We start from the raw sequence: 14,319 nt of genomic DNA on the forward strand, positions 1-14,319 counted from the left end.
TTTAGTACCCAGATAAATATAGGCCTTTACACTCTGTGTTAGCCACACCATTTCAAGGAAATTACCTTTCTTCCAGGAGTGCCTGGAAAACCTGGCTCTCCCTATGGTGGCCAAGATGGCAAAAAGGTCAAAGGTGGGGGAAATGAGAGAAGACAGAAATAGGGAAAGTTGTTATTCAGTAAGGCTCTTTTAATCAGTAGCCATGCCACATCTTCCAAACAAGCATTTTTCATTCATTTTGTAATAGTCTGATACAGCATCGGGCCTGTTTACATCCATGTGTTTGTCCGTTTTCTTGGAAGAACAGAATTCCCTCAGTACAGCATGCAATGGGATCAATATTTAGAAAGGCATGTTGGAGTTGGTGCATTCTATGCTCGCATATAGCTGGTCTAGGTTTGGACATGGAACTGTCGCTGATTGTCATTCGTCAAGAGCTTCTAGCTCACCGCAAGCCAATTAACCCTAGAAATTGGTTGTTATAAATAGTAAAGGAACACATGATAGTTATTTAATTCATCTCTGTGTTTGCTCCCCTCTTCAATTGGCCAGCTTAACGAGCGGACGCACGGCGGATGATGTACGGTCACAGCTGTGACCACAGGACCCACATGGGTTTATAGCGCTTATGGAAGGTTGTGGGTGCGCCCGAAATGGCACCCTATTTCCTATGAAGTGCACCACTTTTGACCAGAGCCCAGGTCAAAAGTAGTGCACTATATAGAGAATAGGGTGCCATTTGGGACACAATCCGTCTCTCTCGCTTGCTTTTACTATATCTACTTGGCTTGCTGAGACTCAAAAGTCATGTTTTAGACAGAGAGTTACGAGGGTGACTTGTAACTCTCGTAACATTTATGCCCCATTTCAAATTACTAATCATCAATGTCAAGATATGGTTCTTAAATCCAGATGAAGAACAACTATTGGACCTGGGAGTATTATTCAGAGCCAAAAGAAACATGCACTATTCATCATTGGTTTGACATGCATTTTAGGGAACATTTGGATTAGGAAATGCTCTGTCAGGCAACAATCCAATCCAACAGAAAACTGAGAAAGAAGGCTGGTAGTTCTTTAAGCATACATTTTAGTGGCAGGTAACATACAGTTGAAGTCGGAAGATTACATACACTTTAGCCAAATACATTTAACCTTTTTGGGATAGGGGGCAGCATTTTCACTTTTGGATGAATAGCGTGCCCAGAGTGAACTGCCTCCTACTCTGTCCCAGATGCTAATATATGCATATTATTATTAGTATTGGATAGAAAACACTTTGAAGTTTCTAAAACTGTTTGAATGATGTGGCAGGCGAAAAACCGAATTCAACCAGGAAGTGGGACATCTGAGGTTTGTTTTTCAAAGCTTGGCCTACCGAATACGCATTGAGATATCGCTAAGGTTGCACTTCCTACGGCTTCCACTAGATGTCAACTGTCTTTAGAAACTTGAATGAGGATTCTACTATAAAGGAGGGGCTCATGAGACCTCTTTGAGTCAGTGGTCTGGCAGAGTGCCTTGGTCTCATGACGCGCGCTCCCGACAGAGTTACCTCTCGTTCCAGTGCTTTTCTTCAGACAAAGGAATTCTCCGGTTGGAACATTATTGATGTTTTATGTTAAAAACATCGTAAAGATTGATTCCATACATCGTTTGACATGTTTCTAAAGGACTGTAACAGAACTTTTTGAGTTTTTGCCTAGACGAAGTGCCTGCGCCTCGTGAAGATGGATTACTGGGCTGAACACGCTAACAACAAGTGGCTATTTGGACATAAATGATGGACTTTATGGAACTTTATGGAACAAATCCGTTTTTATTGTCCAACTGGGATTCCTTGGAGTGCCTTCTGATGAAGACCATCAAAGGTAAGTTAATATTTATGGTGTTGTTCCTAACTTTGTTGACTCCAAAATGGCGGATATTCCTCTGGCTGTTTTGGGTTCTGAGCGCAGTTCTCAAAAGTAAAAAGTTAAAAAGTTTAAAAAAAAAATCTGACACAGCGGTTGCATTAAGGAGAAGTCTATCTTTAATTCTGTGAATAACAGTTGTATCTTTTATCAATGTTTATTATGAGTATTTCTGCAAAATCACTGGATGTTTTGGAATCAAAACATTACTGCACGTAAGGTGCCAATGTAAACTGAGATTTTTGGATATAAATATGCACATTATCGAACAAAACATACATGTATTATCTATATTTCTGCTTATTGTGACTCCTCTCTTGGGCTGGAAAAATGGCTGTGTGTTTTTTTGACTTGGCTATGACCTAACATAATCATATGTTTTGCTTTCGCTGTAAAGCATTTTTGAAATCGGACACGATGGGTAGATTAACAAGATGTTTATCTTTCATTTGCTGTATTGGACTTGTTAATGTGTGAAAGTTATATATTTCAAAAAAATATTTTTGAATTTCGCGCGCTGCCTCTTCAGCGGAATGTTGTCGAGGAGTTCCGCCTGCCCTAGAAAGGTTAAAATCAGTTTTTCACAATCCCTGACATTTAATCCTAGTAAAAAATCCCTGTTTTATGTCAGTTCACCACTTTATTTTTAGAATGTGAAATGTGAGAATAATGGTAGAGAGAATTATTTATTTCAGCTTTCATCACATTCCCAGTGGGTCATAAGTTTACATACACTCAATTAGTATTTGGTAGCATTGCCTTTACATTTTTTTATTGTTTAATTTCAAATGTTTTGGGTAGCCTTCCACAAGCTTCCCACAATAAATTGGGTGAATTTTGGCCCATTCCTCCTGACAGAGCTGGTGTAGCTGAGTCAGGTTTGTAGGCCTCCTTGCTTGCACATGCTTTTTCAGTGCTGCCCACACATTTTCTATAGGATTGAGGTCAGGGCTTTGTGATGGCCACTCCAATACCTTGACTTTGTTGTTCTTAAGCCATTTTGCCACAACTTTGGAAGTATGCTTGGGGTCATTGTCCATTTGGAAGACCCATTTGCAACCAATTCCTGATTGATGTCTTGAGATGTTGCTTCAATATATCCACATAATTTCCCTGCCTCATGATGCCATCTATTTTGTGAAATGCAACAGTCCCTCCTGCAGTCATTATCGCCAAACAGTTCTATTTTTGTTTCATCAGACCAGAGGACATTTCTCTAAAAAGTACGATCTTTGTCTCCATGTGTAGTTGCAAACCGTAGTGTCATGCACAAAGTAGATGTCCTAACCGACTTGCCAAAGCTATAGTTTGTTAACAAGAAATTTGTGGAGTGGTTAAAAAGCGAGTTTTAATGACTCCAACCTAAGTGTATGTAAACTTACGACTTCAACTGTATATAAGGCATTCTCAAAAGTATTCATAGATCAACCAGTCTGGGGAGGAACAATCTGGAGGGAGGAAGATACTGGAGTGGCCCTATTATTTAATCTCAGATACACTGTATGGTTTAAGGTCAGGGGCATACACTGTATGGTCAAAGGTCAGGGGCTACTTTCACATGGTGGACTACCTTCAACACTTGTTTCCCAGGCATTCTTGGTATACCAAAGTCCCTCTAAGAGATCACATTGATTATCAATAACTACAGTCACAGCGTTCTCAAACAAGATGCGGGACAACACACATACAGTATTGCATGTTTGGGTTGACGAAACACACTGAAGCTCAAATGAAACATACTAATTGGAAGCACATCAACCAACCAAAACATACTTCTTTGTTTGCCATATCATGTTTTAAAGTAATGAAAACAAATTATCAATGTCTATGACCAAGATCCTTAAGAATAAACCCTGATTACATGAACAAATAAGAACAGAGACACAAGGAGGAGTGATAGAACGTCCCTGGCGGAGAGAGCAAAGGCGGCAGGCTGACTCCTAAGGGTCGGACAAAGGGGCAGGTGGCATCGCCCAACTTGGCAACCCCTACCCTCCTCTCCCCCTCCTGACTGACAGACACACAGCAAGTGCATTTCTGCTGGAGCCTCTGACAGGTGCTGTGGTTGGGGCTCACCATGGAGGGAGGGTGAGGGTGGTGCGTCAGTAGACTGCAGACTGTACTGGAGCCAGAGCCCGGCCCCGCAGCCACAGCCTGCCCAGCTGCCCCATGAACGCTTTCACACCAACCTGTCAGGGGATCGAAACGTGGGGATAGAGTGTCCATCCGTTTCTGGGAAGATGAAAGCGCCGGGCGGGCCTCCTGTCCAGAACCCTGACCAGGGTGGGATCAGGGCAGGTGAGCGGTGACGGCTCTAATCACATGGAGGGGCCCTCAGGGGCCCCCAGCAAACACAGCACAGAAACAGGAAGCTTTGATCTCCTGCTTCTCCAATCAGCTCACACCATTCCTCCCATCTACTTAGCTATCCCTTCCCGTCACCGTCACTCTCCACCCCCTGGTTCTATTTTCACACCGGTGTATGTGTGTGTATGATACTCCATGGGCGTAATCTGTCGACTGACATGCCTGCTGCTTCAATTATCAATACGCTAATCTCTTCATTGAAACGACGCGGACATGGCCTTTCCAGTTCAGAGGAAATGCCCTGAGGGTAACAGGGGAATAGATTCATCATCTGTTCAAAACAAAATGTAATGATCCCTCTGATACACCAGCAAAGAGGGCGTAAACAGTGTGAGATACTGTAAGATGGCCTTAGAATGGCTACAAGCACTGTCAGAGCGGATCTGAGGCAAGTGAAAGGAATAATAGCACTAGGTAGGTGAATAGAGAGGCCTACTTTCTGTCTTCCTCTCAGTTCTAATGTGCTTTCCAGCTGTGTTGGTCTAGGGCTCTCTGATTTTGAGGGAGAGTGAGGGTAGAGGAAGGGAAGATCCCCATTCAGTCAATCAGACAGACAGTCTGTGTCTGAAACACTAGGCTTGGCAAAGCCTACCTCCCCACACACCTGAGGGGAGAGCTGTTCTGAGCACCACTGTCACCTTATCCTGTCTCTGGGTCTCCGTCGTCTGCTTACCTTGACAGGAGCGTCTCAGAGTGCCCACACAGCTCTGACCCAAGGGAGAGATGAAAAGCAGGCTTTTCTAACAGTCTAACAGGCTCATTAAATCAACCGGCCCTCTAGACCGGGGGAGAGACATCCGTCATTACAGGGCTAATGGCGAACCACTGTACAGTAATGGTGAGCTAGCCATTATGAAGGCGGAGCAGAGGAGAAGCTCTATGGCTGTCCTGTCTACTTCCTTTATGTCTAGCCTGGCATCTGTAGCCTGGCGTCTGTAGCCTGGCGTCTGTAGCCTGGCGTCTGTAGCCTGGCGACTGTAGCCTGGCGACTGTAGCCTGGCGACTGTAGCCTGGCGACTGTAGCCTGGCGACTGTAGCCTGGCGTCTGTAGCCTGGCGTCTGTAGCCTGGCGTCTGTAGCCTGGCGACTGTAGCCTGGCGTCTGTAGCCTGGCGACTGTAGCCTGGCGACTGTAACCTGCTGAGTGAGGGCCTTGAGAGATATATAGCTCGGTCAGACTTGTGGTCGGCACCATGTGGACATTAACGATGATGGCCCATGCCACAAATCTTTACCTGTTCTTTTTATTACAATCTGGTTGTACAATACAGTAATCCTGATCCAACATTGTGAGTACAAATATAGAACAAAGTTCCCCTGGGCAGAGGCAAACCCCATATCCTAAGGTGAATCTAGTGCAGCTTTGAAGTGTTTGCCTGCAAAAGCACTTTCTCTTTAGTATAACTTTTTTTTGAGCCATTCCTCTCACAACCCACTGTGAGAGGAATGGCTCGAACACTGTTGCTGTGGATACCGTGTCTCTGCTAAAAGCACCCTTCCTTGAAGTGTTTTTCCCTCTCTTTCCCAATCCCTCCATATGTGGAGTCTAATGGGGAAAACACACGCCGTCTGCTACTACTGTGTCGGGCATCTCGGGACGAGGGAGCGGGAATGTTCACCATGGAAACGGGTGGGACTTAAAGTACGGCAGGGAGCTGACAGATAAGAAAACAAGTGGCCGTACAGCATCAGTCGGTCACGTCACATGGAGGCCAGTGTCTATGAGAGACTGAGAAGGCCTGGGGGCCACATGTGTTCAAATCCCATAGGGGAATGGGTGGATGAGAGAAGCCCAGTTTTTGTTGTCGAAGCATTGAGGTCTGCAGCGATGGGCAAAACAGACGCATTTCTTCTGGATGGCTCCTCCCACCAACATGTGGCGCCTTCTCTGACAAGGCGTTTTTCATTCCAGGATTGTTTGGTCTGTTTCTTTGATTGCACGACATGATGTATAAGATCAATCATCCGATGCACATTTGCCCACATATTGTGATGACTGAAATAAACGTTTGCCTTCTGATTTAGGAAAGCATCAACGGTAAGATCATTTAAAGACGATTTGCAATTTCAACAGCACAAACTCTATTAGGGTAAGTATCTTAAACAAGCAATAACAAACTCAAGTCAGACATCCACAGTGATCAAATTCTCTTTAAAATTCTTGCATTCGATATCTTGCCATTCGATGTGATATTGACGAAAATAACTTCTTAAGATGCCACACTCTACATATGGCTTCCATTAGACCTTCCCTTCCATCTCCCCTATGAGACCTGTCTTCCCCTCATCTCCCTACAGTGTGGATGGAGACGACATCAGAAGGAAGACATGGGCAAAGCAATCATGCTATTTCAAATAGAGGAAATCAAAAGACAACCAATGGTACCAAGGGAAATAAGTATTCCACTCATCAGCATCTAAGCCTCTGGGCTCTGAGGCCTGTCATGGTGGTCCCTTGACTGAAGGGGGAGGTGAATATTCCACCCGACTAACCAGGAGGGAATTACACAGGACAAGGCCGTGCCACTTGGGCTTTTTGAACTGGGATGATATCTCGACCAGACTCAGGAACCAGCCCAGGATTTGTCTATGTCTACAGATAAAGACTCCCGGTTTACTTTAGATATTACCAACCTGGCTGCTGTACACCCACTACCACATGTTTTCACTGGGAGGTTCCTCTCCTATGAGGCTTTTAGTGAGATAATTCAGCCCATTCATGAAAATATATTAACGGACCAAAGCCGGTGGTGTGTGGTCTCTGGGGTGCATTTGTGCCTCAGCAGGTGTTCGGCTAAACAATAAGCTGCCAGAACTCCCACTTTGTGTTTTTGACAGTCCGAGAAATTGACATTGAGCCTGTGAGACACCATTGCTCATACTACCTATCTAACCAACAACACAGAGAGAGAGAGAGAGAGACATAATAAGGCTCTTACCCTCAGCCCTAGGTCTCCCTTCAGTCCCTACGGAAGGAGAGAGAGCGACACAGATAAACACAAAACAGTTACATATTATAAATGATTCCTTTGATTTATTTTTCAATACATGAACATACAGCTAGTCGAAGTTGAGAGGTAGACCCTCTCCTTCTGCCTCTGTAAATGTAGTTGCACTCCTGTAGAATGCCACCAGGTGGTGCAATAGACTCTGAAAGCAGTGGACTTGTGAACAAACGTTTGTCACAGCTACAGAAAGGTATTGGGACCTCCATAAGGAACAGGGTGCAGTGGGAACATGGGAGAGTTTGTATTTCAATGCCTTCACATTTCACTACCTCAAACACCTCGGAACACCTAAAGTGCAATACAAACTTTCAAAGGGGTGAAATGCTGGACATGGACATGGCCTTAGTCTTGGTCGTCCTCCCGGTAACCTGCTGTAGGGTTGACCAACCTCCTCATAAACCGGGCCGAGCTTTTTGAGGCTCTGTCATGGGAAAACAGTGCGATTGAGGAAAGCTGGAGTTTACAAGGCTATAACATAACCGGGAGCTTGGAGCTGTATTTTCTTCCAGAGTTCCCCAAAATCGGGGTCAAACATAAGTCATTAAATGGCAATTGTCATACAGAAATATCTATTTTTACAAACTCGCCCAGTTTGAATCAAACTTTCAATATATCACTTGAGGTAGTGTACTAATGACTTTGAGCATGGATCATAGAGGGGCTGTGGTTTGCTGACAGCCAAACAGTTTGACATTGCCCAGATGGCTAAGACGTTTAACCTGCTCTAGAGGCTCGTGTGGATGTGACCCCGTTCTGTTGGGGGATGTGAGAGCCATGCAGGCTGTTGCGGTCTCTCTCTCCCTCAATCCCTCTTTTTCTTTTTTTTTCATCCCCCCCCTCCTCTCTCTGTGCAGTCACACTGTGTGCTGGCTGAGCCCAGCTCAGTGAAGGGCAGAGGCTGTGAGAGTGAGCCCTCCAGAGGAAGTCCATTAAGCCACGGAAAGGTGGAGAAGGACAGGCACGTGGAGAGTTTAAGAGGCACGGCTCTCTCCGCCCCCCACAGTACTTCAAAGCCAAGGTTAGCTCCGACAGCAGCCCAGTGGAAGAGAGTGTGTATGGGTTTGTGTGAGAAGAATGCTCCCTTGACCAATGATGGTATGAGACTGTGTCCATCCCTGGATTTCCTACAGTATAGTATAATACTAAAGGAGAATGTGAGAGCAGATGGAGAAAGAGCCCATGTTTAGTGGGGAGAAAGGCTACAGTTGGGCCTGGGTATATAAATAGAATTAACTGTGAGTAGTTTAAGCTCTTAATACAAAACCTGGGCTATTTCAGTGAGGCAGGAAGTACACTGAGGTACAGGAATGGCTGCATGCTGATTTCTGATCCTGCTGATAGTGTGGTCAGTGGTACAGGTCAAATGAGACTGATCAACAGGTAATAATGTTCATAAAAAATACCTTGGGGCCTTCGGGACCAGCAGGGCCAACATCACCCTATGGAAGAAAGACACAGAGGTCAAACGGGGAGACACAGAATGAGAGAGAAGAGGGTGAAAATGAATGAATGAAAAGGTAACCGGATGCAGAACTGCAGACGACAGCAAGACAGATAGGTCACAATGATTTGTTTCAATCCAGCGTTCAGCAACTGGATTTCCTGTGACTTGTGCTAGAGAACACAGCCCATTGGCGATCGGCACATTCACTGTATGAATGTAGCCATTCTGACAAGCAGCAAACAGAGTGTTTATTAATCAAGTCGGATGATTAAAGGAAATATCTTCCCTCTGGTTGTGCCTTAATCCCAGCAGGTGCTTGATAATAAATACAAAATGATTCCACTACTAAAGGAAAAATAAACAGTCCTTACTTTTCCTCTATCGTGAAATACCTATAAATCATGCAAGGCACAATTTGTGAGTTTCTAGAGACCACAAATTCCAATTGAACTATGTGTTTAAGCTTAAATTGAGATCCAGAACCTACCTTTATTCCTGGCATGCCTGGCTCACCCTAAAATGACAAAAAGGTTCATATAAAGTCACTGTAACAAACAGCACATGTATAGTAGACACGCCTCCTCTTTCATTACATGGATGGGTCAACAAAAGAGTAAGCACTACTTTAATTCAATTTGCGGAGTTCAAAGACTGGTTTACAACCAGATGGCCATATCTTGCCACAGTCCAGTTGAGGGAAGGTATTCCTTGTTGTGAAAGCCAATCAAAAGATACAGTGCACACTTCTTTCAACTTCTGGCTGTGATATGAACTTGGTTTAGTTTTTAATAGAGAAATTGGTTGGGCGAGCTGCTTAAATTTTTTTTTAAAAAGCCCTTCCTGTCTGTTTCCATGCTTCACAATCTAAATTCCCCATTCTTAATAATCCATGGCAATAAACAGGAGAAATATAGTCCTCTAGTCCAATAGCAACACAGAGAACAGGAATAAACACCCTGAAGGCTTCCCAACATGAACATCAGATACAGAATGACGAAGCTACATGTGACAATCGAGAGATATGGGCCAATCACGGATCATTTGCGTTTCATACGTGGAGCTATAAGTAGTGGTAATACGTGTCCACTTGTATGTAGTTTATGTATAATGGTGTTGATTATGGAGAATAGAAATGACGTTTACCTTCATCCCGGGCAGGAGCTGGAGAAAATGGGAAGGGAAGATGAAGAAGTTACAAGCATGTCAATACCAAATTTCCATTAGGAAAATACATAAGTCCAGGAAATAGCAAGAGGCATAAACCAAACTCACCCTTGGATCTTTTCCTGGTTTTCCTGGTTCACCGGGTTTACCCTACATCAGATTAAGAAAAAATATACATCACCGATACAATAATTCTCTGGGCAAACACTCATAGAATTTCCACTTCCATGGCCATAGCCTTTGCCTCAATGCAGTCGCTGGTCCAGTCCTGATTGTGGTGGTCAGCTGGCTGAGGGGACTCACCGGTGGTCCACTTGCACCGTTCAGTCCGGGGGTCCCTGAGGGGCCGGGAGGTCCTGGTGGGCCCTGAGCTCCAGGCTCACCCTGCTGAGAGACCTACAGTTACCATCTGCTACGTGATGCTAGGCCGTGCCAACGCAACACATCAAAGCACTCCACATACTGGGAGTTTTATGGCGGGCAATATTAGCTAGAATCTAGACTTATCGGGTGTTTCTTTTCATTAAGCACCATGTTTGGAGAGAACACCACTTTGAGTTCAAATTAGGATATATTTGTGTTTTTGGTGTGCTTCAAATGGTGTATCCTGTCAAAACTAGTTTGTGTTTTCAATGATCTCGACGCGACGTGTTAACTTCAAGGCCCCAAAAGCGCCAGCTGATTTCTCTTTAGTGTCACTCTGAGGAAACTCAACTGTGAGTCTGGGGAATTAACCAGCACAAAATAGAAGACTAAACAAAATCAAGATGAACATATTTACGAGGAACAGATACGAAGAGGAAAGAGGCCTACACCTCAACTAACCATGTCTTCATATTCCAACGTCTAGCTTACGATCCCATTGACCTATGTCTCAAACATCTACTTTCTTTATTTGACCAAACTCAGAAAATACACTTTCTTAGAAATGTATTTATTGTCTTACACACTAAGACCATATCTCTCCATATCTCCAAGGTCATTTCCATTTTATACAAAGGACTGTCTAGATATGACATGAAAAGAATACTGCAAACATATTATTTATTACTGTACATGTGGTTTAACTTTAGAAACTTCATAATACACAACATTGGCCTTGAATTTAAACACTTCCTAATCACTGTGGAGTAGACTGCACCGTGTTTACAAGGAGCACATCTTTAGCTCAAGCTGAGCTTCTGTGATCAGGCCGGACATCAAGGCTCAGATAACCCAGAACACATCCACCGACAATAAATCCATATTTTATCAATTCCATGCAGGACGGATGTGTCTAGCTATGATTTATGATCCAGGTGTACTTCCATTAAATTAACACATTCCGTTATGCTGATTCCAGGGGCTCATTTTAAACAGCAGAGCCAATTCCGCCTGGGTCTGAGTGGTATTTCCCCTCTACGTCTTTAGTGTTGGATCTACCACAGTGTGTAGCATTGTCTCCAAACAAGGTATTCCATCCTGGCACAGAGAGACTGCACACCGGGGGAAACAAAATGGAGGAGGGATGCCAACAGAGGTCCACCTGTGCCAGGGGCCCTCTTTCTAACAGAGCAGGCTGGACTCTGGGCACAGGAAGGGACACTGAGGTCCTTTCAGAGGATTGGAGACTCACTTCCTGCCAGAAAAATGACTTTTCTTTCCTGTTCTTTTCATATCTTTGCTAAGGTTATGGAAATCATTGAAGCTAGGCTTTTTATGTTTGCCTAAAAAAAAAAACATTTTTCCCACAGAAAAGCAGGATTTGTTGGACCAAGTAACAAGCCAAGTTGGGATTTTTTTAACATTTCATTCACCTTAATGGAATTTAAATTGGCCTTGAAGCCTGGGGCATTTACATAATCCACTTCATATACCCTCTATGGTCACGAATATGCTCAAAGTAAATAGTACTGATTTGTTTATTTTTGGGATTCCAACTGTATCTACCAAGTGTATATCAGACTCTGAGACAATATCCTTGTCCTCTTATCACAGAATTCAGGTTTGAGACAACCAGGTGCCATAGAGGGTTAACAGAGGATTTACGGGGGGTTTGGCGGAGATCGACGGCGGTTGGCATCCAGAGAAAGGCAGAAAGGGGCCGGAAGGGACAGAGAGAAATGTACCTTGAGGCGCTTTAGGATTAGAGGGTTTATTTGAGGCATGTTGCGCACGGTGATGGGCAACATCTGCTGAGGTCACAAAGCACAGGTGGCCAGCGGTGTAAGAAAGTCACAGGGCAACAAGTTCACCGGGAGGCCAGGGAAAGGAAACAGGGCAGAATGAGAGGGGGGGGGGGTTGGGAAGGGAAGAAGAAGGAGAGAAATAGAAACAAAACATGAGCGTGAACAGCAAGAAAATGTCAAGGCAGGGAGAGAGGAGAGAGGAGCTGGGAGAGAAAGAGAGAGCGAGCGAAGTAACAACAGTGCAAATTAGGGGCCAGGAGTTGGTGTCAAAAGGGAGTGTTGATGTCCTTCGATGGTCAGATTGGATACTGCTACCACGATATACACTACCTCACTTCAGGTCAAATACTGTACAACGTGATAATTGATCAGATAAAATGCTGCCAGTTTAAGCAATAAGCAGCCCCATTGGGTGTTTGTATAAAAGCAGCAGTTGAGTTATTTAGACATCAATCTCCCAGATCAACTGTACTCCTGCCCCCTGTCCTGTTGTAGCTGAGTGGAGATCAGGCAGGATTCAGTCTTGCCACAAAGAGAGTACAGACTTACTGTGGCCAATCCTCCAACACAGGGCTGTACAATACGCCGCTTCTGTTGAGATTCACCAGCATTATCAAGTACAGCTTTAAAGAGGGCTACAATACGTATGGTCCCATTGCTTTCTCCATTCAAATATAGCAGAACCTGATCTGTACAACTTGACTACTTTTAACAGAGAGTATATATTTCCAACTTGATGGAAGGCATTTTTACCACATTCAGTGGCAATAGAGTAAAATACAGTATGTGCTGCATTTTCTGGCATTCAGAAATATAATGAATGAAAAGAGTTGAAAATTGAGGCCGATGTCTGTCATAATATGTCCACTCTGAATCTAGATAAACAGTGGACAGTGTGAGAACCAGGCCTGGTTTGGAGAACAGCACTACTCTACTGTGACCTGTTGACCCCACCGGTGGAGGACAGAGGCTTAGGGACGCCTGGGAGTGGAGCATTGGCTGTCTTTGCAGCACGACTGGGACACAGTTTTGGGGTCACCCACAAACCTTAAACGTCAGAAATGGAATGGAAATTACAGCAGCCAGGGTATTCACTGGAAGATCCTGTACAAAGAGGCCCTACACCCACATGGGCCACACACCCACATATAATAACTGTTGATATCTACGTCTCACTACTAAAAACACCAACCCCCCCCCAGCTCCTCCTGTAGGACAAGTGGAACCACCCGCTGGCAGGGACCTCCCATGCAGTGTGTGTGCCGGGGGCCCCCGAGACGTTTATGAAAACAATCCAATGCACGCACAGTATGGCGGGGGCACCAGTACAGGTTGAAGGTTTTAAACAACCCCAAATGCTCTGACCTTCTCCCTCTCAACTACACATTCTCTGCTATACTTGTTTATTTAGCCTAAACACATTGCAGAGTATATCAAATAAGCATTATTTCCCACATGCTTTGAGTTGTTGTCATGAGCTCTTTGATTCTTACAGTATGCTTTACTGGGGGAAACAAGAGACTTCACAGAAGTCATAATGGGAGGTTGAATTACATTGGAAATGGACTTAGCTATCTGAACAATCCCTGAGCACACAGGGGAGTATTTTTCTTGGCACCCCCACACATAGACCTTTATCACGTAGTGTGTGCTCCAGCAGGCTACCAGTAATTGCCTTGTTTTCACTCAAACAGCCAAGCCCCCGAGAGAAGGCCTGATTTGCATAATGGGGCTGCCTTTTCTCTAACAGTATGTGCTGCATGTGCTACTCATCAGACTCATTTGTCTCGCCCCTTTTTTTTACACACACACTGCCATTACAGTGCAGACCCCACAATTAACTTGGTTTATGTCTGTACCTGTGAAGAGAACAATGTTATTTGTTACAGAGAACACATCACAGAGACTCAGCATACAATTACATTTTAGCACCATCCACTGCGGTGCTACGGTAAGCGATCGCCGAGGGGCAATTTTCCCAGCAACAACACGATTACAGTTTAGCATGGTCATCTAGAGTCACTCTATAAACATTCCAAGGTATACATGAATTAATATGAGATGATTCATTTACCCTGTGACTGTAGTCTCCACATACGCCCTAGAGAGAGAGACGGATAGCGAGTTAGAGACTCCCGATTCAAACGAAAAACCTTGTCATTTTGTAATAAACACTTGTATGTTGGCTTACAGTCGATTATACCACTAACATTATGGGTGAGTACAGCTCTCACAGCTTCAAAAAATGTCACTGAG

The 14,319-nt window shown here is 44.3% G+C and overlaps 1 protein-coding gene across 1 annotated transcript in view; it reads right to left on the bottom strand.

The window, feature by feature from the left end:
• Nucleotides 1-14,319, bottom strand: part of LOC139410759 (collagen alpha-1(XIII) chain-like) — a 52,517-nt gene that overhangs the window by 19,709 nt on the left and 18,489 nt on the right. Inside the window, exons 10-18 of the mRNA XM_071156235.1 lie at nt 14,138-14,164; nt 12,004-12,066; nt 10,199-10,282; nt 10,004-10,045; nt 9,875-9,892; nt 9,219-9,245; nt 8,691-8,726; nt 7,219-7,245; nt 66-101 (exon numbers count right to left, since the gene is read on the bottom strand). Coding sequence (XP_071012336.1) covers nt 66-101; nt 7,219-7,245; nt 8,691-8,726; nt 9,219-9,245; nt 9,875-9,892; nt 10,004-10,045; nt 10,199-10,282; nt 12,004-12,066; nt 14,138-14,164 — 360 coding nt within the window. The remainder of the gene's footprint in view (nt 1-65; nt 102-7,218; nt 7,246-8,690; nt 8,727-9,218; nt 9,246-9,874; nt 9,893-10,003; nt 10,046-10,198; nt 10,283-12,003; nt 12,067-14,137; nt 14,165-14,319) is intronic.

The sequence above is a fragment of the Oncorhynchus clarkii genome, chromosome 1 (genome assembly GCF_045791955.1).
Source record: "Oncorhynchus clarkii lewisi isolate Uvic-CL-2024 chromosome 1, UVic_Ocla_1.0, whole genome shotgun sequence".
Lineage (NCBI taxonomy): Eukaryota > Metazoa > Chordata > Actinopteri > Salmoniformes > Salmonidae > Oncorhynchus > Oncorhynchus clarkii.